Source organism: Capricornis sumatraensis, chromosome 15 (assembly GCF_032405125.1).
Source record: "Capricornis sumatraensis isolate serow.1 chromosome 15, serow.2, whole genome shotgun sequence".
Classification (NCBI taxonomy): Eukaryota; Metazoa; Chordata; class Mammalia; order Artiodactyla; family Bovidae; genus Capricornis; species Capricornis sumatraensis.
The window spans coordinates 46,953,502-46,959,936 of NC_091083.1; the positions used below are offsets into that span (position 1 = coordinate 46,953,502).

General features: G+C 46.7%; 1 protein-coding gene across 1 annotated transcript; it reads left to right on the top strand.

Annotated features, from left to right (window-relative positions):
- Positions 1-697: 697 nt before the first annotated feature.
- Positions 698-1,467, top strand: LOC138091519 (malignant T-cell-amplified sequence 1-like). Its single transcript, XM_068987415.1, has one exon. The coding sequence runs from the start codon at positions 814-816 to the stop codon at positions 1,357-1,359; it is 546 nt and encodes a 181-aa protein (XP_068843516.1). The 5' UTR covers positions 698-813; the 3' UTR covers positions 1,360-1,467.
- The last annotated feature ends 4,968 nt before the right edge of the window (positions 1,468-6,435 follow it).

The window sequence follows — 6,435 nt, forward strand, 5'->3', positions numbered from 1 at the left end:
GAAGGCAGTAGAAGGGGACGACAGAGAAGGAGATGGGTGGATGGCATCACCGACTCAACGGACTTGAGTTTGAGTAAACTCCAGAAGTTGGTGATGGACTGGGACGCCTGGCGTGCTGCAGTCCATGGGGTCGCAAAGAGTTGGACACGAATGAGCAACTGAACTGAAGTGAACTGAAAAAGGACCGAAATCCTAACTATAACATTCGCATTCCTCCTGGGCACAGAGCCCCTTCTCTCCGAGTGCAGGTGGAGAGAAAGGGGAAGGTGACGAACAGCAACTGTAAACGAGTATTCGGGCCTGCGCTAGACGAAATCGGCGAGCGTGAGAGACCGCGAAGAGGAGTAACCGCCAGGGCGCGACTCCTCGCCGCGACCGGGAGGAGGGGGAGGGCCTACCGCTCCGGGTTCCTCCGGTTCCCGGCCGGGTTAACTGGACGGGAACAGTTTCAGAAATGGAAACCAGCCCCCGCCTCCCCCCACCCCCCGCCCCTAATCTCTTCTTACAGCAAGAATAACGGCTCTTCCTCCGCTCCCTCAAGTCCCGCCCTTTCAACCGCCAGGATCCGAAGAAGAACCCACGACCCCCAGAAAGCCGCCGAGCGCGCGGCCGGGCGGTGGAAGTAGACGTGCCGGAAAGTCGTGTGCCGGAAGGTCGTAAAGCGCGCGCCTCTTCCGGTTAACGACAGCCGTGCCTAGCGTCCCCTCCGGCAGCGGATCCCCGGTAAGCGTCTCCGCCGGACTCCTGGTAGTTCAGTTTTATCCCCGCTTCCCGGCCACGATTTTCTGTGGTCGCCCTCTTTACCCCTGCATCATGTTCAAGAAATTTGATGAAAAAGAAAACGTGTCGAACTGTATCCAGTTGAAAACTTCCGTTATTAAGGGCATTAAGAACCAGTTGCTGGAGCAGTTTCCCGGCATCGAACCGTGGCTGAACCAAATCATGCCAAAGAAGGATCCGGTCAAAATAGTGCGATGCCACGAGCACATAGAAATCCTCACGGTGAACGGGGAGCTGCTGTTCTTCAGGCAGAGGGAAGGGCCCTTCTACCCAACGCTGAGGCTGCTGCACAAGTATCCGTTCATCCTGCCCCGCCAGCAGGTGGACAAGGGAGCCATCAAATTCGTGCTCAGCGGAGCCAACATCATGTGCCCAGGCCTGACCTCGCCGGGGGCACGCCTCTTCCCCGCCGCAGTGGACACGGTGGTGGCGATCATGGCGGAGGGAAAGCAGCACGCTCTGTGCGTGGGCGTCATGAAGATGTCCGCGGACGAGATCGAGAAAGTCAACAAAGGAATCGGCATCGAGAACATCCATTACCTCAATGACGGGCTGTGGCACATGAAGACATACAAGTGAGCCTGGGAGGACGCGCGCCTGATGCCCCGCGGACCTCGTGCCCAGCCTGTCTTTGTGACGCCAGGGAGGCAGCTCCTCAGTGCTTAAGACATTCAGGGGACACTAGAAAAGGAGAAAGGCCAAGTAAAAGTTTTGGAACGAACCCCTCTGTCTGTGTGTGTGTCATTTGTCTGTGTGCCTGTGAGTGTGTTTGTGTCCACGGCAGTGGTCAGTGTAGATTTCCTGTCTTGTTGGTCTGAGCAGGTATTCATTGGAACAGGCTCATTATCTCCCTTAGAAAAGTGGATTTCAAAGTCAAGAGCGTGCACTTGATAGACGGACCCTAGTGAGTGAAAAGGTAGGGGAAAATGGCGAGGGACTTCCCTGGTGGTCCAGGAATTAACACTGCCGCTTCCACTGCAGGGGGCTCAGATTCCATCCCTGGTCGGGGAAGCTAAGAACATACCCTGAGGCTAAAAAAACTGAGTGGAGAGAGGCCCGAAACAACTCTGTTCATGACTGCTTTAACGGGTGAATACTGGATACAAAATCCGGTACAAAGTAAACGTCAGACTTTGTTGGTTGTCCACCCAGCGAACATTATTCCTGCTTTTTCCTTCTTGGTGGCGGAAACGTGGGTCCATCCCTTGTCTACAGGAGTCTGGAAAATGGTCGTTAGTCCAGGCCTATCATGGTGGGTGGTCTATTTCCCTAGGAGATGGACTCATTTGTGGGTTGGCATGGGGCCCTAAGGCCAAGCAGGATCTTATGTTTAGGAAAAATAGGGTCCCTCCTCCCCTGGTTTTGAGTCATTTATAGCTGGGTGTGTGACCTGCGTTAGGAGGGGCGACTGAAAAAAAAATGCTTGGGGAGAAACTCTCCCTTACCTTGGATGGCAAATGATTTTGTTCTTGCTAAACACACCCACACACCCTTGATAATAGTCTGAAGGTGGTTATGTTGAAAATAGAAAATAATAGTGCCCTTGTTGACTTATGAACTGATGATTAATCAACTATGCAGACTTCTTATGTTGAGACTTCTTAAGGGATGTGACTAAATTCCGTGAAATGAAAAAATTTTTCTTGTAGATTGATTCATTTTTACTTAAGTTTTCTGAAATTTAAATCTATAAAGAGCTCAGTTTTTATAGGGAGGCATCATAGACCCCTAACTGAAAAATATTTTAAGTGGGGATAAAATAAGTCAGCTGAAAAATTCATTGGTGTCCTTCATATGAGCAGTTTCAGTGAAATGCACATGAATGCCAGATAAATTGCAGTAGATTTAGGGGTGAACGGGGAAGAGTAGGTTAAGATGTGGGAGTCCACACTTAATGTTATTACTTAGAGAACTTGGGGAATTGAAAGGTGGGTGAAAGAAGGTTGTAGTCACTCTGTTTTGGAGCTTATTTGCTGTTGTTATTTTAATTGTGTTTTTTTCTTTTTTCTTTCTTGTGGCATGTTAGTGGGCTGAGTATATTTGTATGCTGAGGGGAGAGACTGACTAAATGAGGAATGCTTGGTGGGGATGTAGTCAGTGGAATAGGAGAGCAGGAAGGAGTGGCCCCAGAAGCAGGGTTCTAGGATGGCCGCTGTCCTCAGAGATCTGCACGTTCGGGTTGTTGCCTTTCACCACAGGCTTGTCACGGAACAGCTCTTAAATACTCCTCTTCAAAACACTGTTTTTCTCCTCAAAGGAGTAGGGCTTTTGCCCCTATTAATTCTCCACCCCTGTCAGCAACATTAACTCTGGTCACTGGTGGATCACTGTGGAGGGTCTCTAAACTCATGATGATCCTCTGGAGCGCTCACAGCTCCGATGAACACCAACGGAGACAGTCAAGCCAGCAACCTCACAGTTTTTGTTTTGTTTTTTTTTCTTTTAACATACTCTGACGATCTCCACCAAACACTGAACACGGACTTTGTGGATCTGCTCTAAGCTGCCTTCTTTCAGGTCTCTTCAATTCTTTTTCTTCTCTGCCCCTCTGGCTCGTCTGATCCTATTGGATGCTAATGATATCCTTTTGAACAACTCAGGATGGAAAGCCTGTATACACAGTGGAAATCAGATGGAGGTCAAGAATTCTATGAACTTCATGAAATTTCAGGAAAATTTGGTGTGTGTGTGTGTGTGTGTGTGTGTGTGTGTGTGTAGATAACTGTGCTTGGGAAATTATTGTCTGCATTGATCATGTGTTTAAGGTGATCTGTGAGCCTAAAGGATATTGTGCGTGATTAGAAGAGGATCCCCTCTACTTCCTTTCTGCTACTGCCAGGGCCTCGTTCAGTGATAGGGATGCTGGATAATGATATACAAATTATAGTCACATCTTAACACAATAATCTACCCACCACAGTGCTCTGTAACCCAGAATAGTTCAACAAACATTGCTGGGTATTCCTTTAGGTTCAGACACTGGGCTAGAAGTAAGGGGCTGAAATAGAAACATAATATTACTTTAACTGTTTTCTAGAAGCTTGGCCTTGTTAGGGAGGCAAACTTAGATAATTTCACTTTCCTATGTTTGTATATGTATTTAACCTTCCCTGGTGGCTCAGAGGTAAAGAATCTGCCTGCAGTGCAGGAGACATGGGTTCAATCCCTGGGTTAGGAAAATCCCCTGGAGAAGGAAATGGCAACCCACTTCAGTATTCTTGCCGGAGAAATCCCATGGACAGGAGCCTGGCAGTCCACAGGGTCGCAAGAGTCAGGCATGACTTAAGAGACTAAACCATCACCACCATCTAAAATAATATTGTAAATGCCTGAATTACCCATGATGAAACAGCATGAGTGAATGAGGAAAAATTGTCTCTCCCTAGAGAATCAAAGGGAGAAGGCGATGGCACCCCACTCCAGTACTCTTGCCTGTAAAATCCCATGGATGGTGGAGCCTGGTAGGCTGCAGCCCATGGGGTTGCTAAGAGTCGGATACGACTGAGCGACTTCCCTTTCACTTTTCACTTTCATGCATTGGAGAAGGAAATGGCAACCCACTCCAGTATTCTTGCCTGGAGAATCCCAGGGACGGGGGAGCCTGGTAGGCTGCCATCTGTGGGGTCGCACAGAGTCGGACACGACTGAAGTGACTTAGCAGCAGCAGAAGCAGAGAATCAAAGAAGGTTTCTGAATGAGAGGATATATGTGAGTGGGGATAGAGAACATACTTAAGACTGTCTTCATAGTAAGTATGGTAGAAAGTTGCAATAAAAGCTATAGTGTGAACAATGCAGTTGAGTCACAGAAGCACAAGCAGTCTGGCTTCTGTAGGCCATGATTTTCACCTTAGGAAAAGACGAGTGGAGATGATGCTGGAGGCTTTTGGTAGAGATCCATTTTTAATGTGCTGGGAAGAACTTTATATACTCAGCAATTTGAATGGGTCTTTAAAAGACTGCTAAGAAAGAGTGCAGAGAAGGCAATGGCAACCCACTCCAGTACTCTTGCTTGGAAAATCCCATGGATGGAGGAGCCTGGTAGGCTGCAATCCATGGGGTTGCTAAGAGTCAGACATGACTGAGCGACTTCCTTTCACTTTTCACTTTCATGCATTGGAGAAGGAAATGGCAATCCACTCCAGTGTTCTTGCTTGGAGAATCCCAGGGACGTGGGAGCCTGGTGGGCTGCCCTCTATGGGGTCGCACAGAGTCGGACACGACTGAAGCAACTTACCAGCAGCAGCAGTAAGAAAGAGTGAGACATGAACAATATTACATTTTGGGTAGATGATAAAGGTAAAAATAGATCCAGGGGGCTGAGACTGGAAAAACTAATATTGCAGTGTGGCAGATATAAAAGGCAAAAAATGATTTGGCACTGGTGAAAAGGATTTGAGATATTCTTAAAATATTTGCAGAGGAAATTTTCCTAGGACGTTAAAGGAACTGCCAGCCACTTGAGAAGAAATGGATAATAGTGTTATATCTATTAAAGTACATAACTGTTTGCGCTTAAGTTTTTTCAAACAGGATCTTCACTGGTGGTCCAGTCATTAAGACTCTAGGCTTCCTCTGCAGAGGGCACTGATTCCATCCCTGATGGGGAGCAAAGATCCCACATGCCCCACAGTGTGGCAAAAAAAAAAAAAAAAAAAGAAAAAATCTTCCAGATCCGGAACGTTTCAGTAGTGAGTTCTACCAAACATTTCAGGAAGAAATCATTAAAAATTTACATAATTTCTTCTACAATAAAGAGGTTTGGGAGACAACTTCCAACTCATTTTATGAGGCCAGCAGTACCGAAAAATCCAAAGACAGCAAACCTCCCTGTGAAACTATGGACCAACATCCTTCTCTCAGTTCAGTTCAATTCAGTCGCTCAGTCGTGTCCAACTCTTTGGGACCCCATGAACCGCAGCACACCAGGCCTCCCTGTCCATCACCAACTCCCGGAGTCCACCCAAACCCATGTCCATCGAGTCAGTGATGCCATCCAACCATCTCATCCTCTGTCATCCCCTTCTCCTTCTGCCCTCAATCTTTCGCAGCATCAGGGTCTTTTCCAGTGAGTCAGCTCTTCGCATCAGGTGGCCAAAGGATTGGAGTTTCAGCTTCAGCATCAGTCCTTCCAATGAACACCCAGGACTGATCTCCTTTAGGATGGACTGGTTGGATCTCCTTGCAGTCCAAGGGACTCTCAAGAGTCTTCTCCAACTCCACACTTCAAAAGCATCAATTCTTTGGCACGCAGCTTTCTTTATAGTCCAACTCTCACATCCATACATGACCACTGGAAAAACCATAGCCTTGACAACATCCTTCTGTATATAAATGCAAATACTGTTTACAAAATGAGCAAACTGTGCCCAGAAATATGTAAAAACTGCAAAATGTGTTTATTCAGGAAATGGAAGGCTGATTAAATATTTGAAATCAATGTAATGTATCATATTAATAGATTAAAGAAGAAAACAAGATGCAGGAAAAAAAAAATTTGACATAGTTCACTATTAATTCATTCACTAAAAGAAATCTTCCTTAACCTAAAGAAGTGGATGTATAAAATACCTGTAGCTCACATGTATTGGTGAAAAACTGAATGCTCTTTTCCTAAAATCAGGAACAGGACAGAAATCTATATCAGTCATCTTAG

Bases quoted from the DNA above. Each gene is read 5' to 3' on its own strand.
- LOC138091519 (XM_068987415.1), top strand. From the start codon at position 814: ATGTTCAAGAAATTTGATGAAAAAGAAAACGTGTCGAACTGTATCCAG.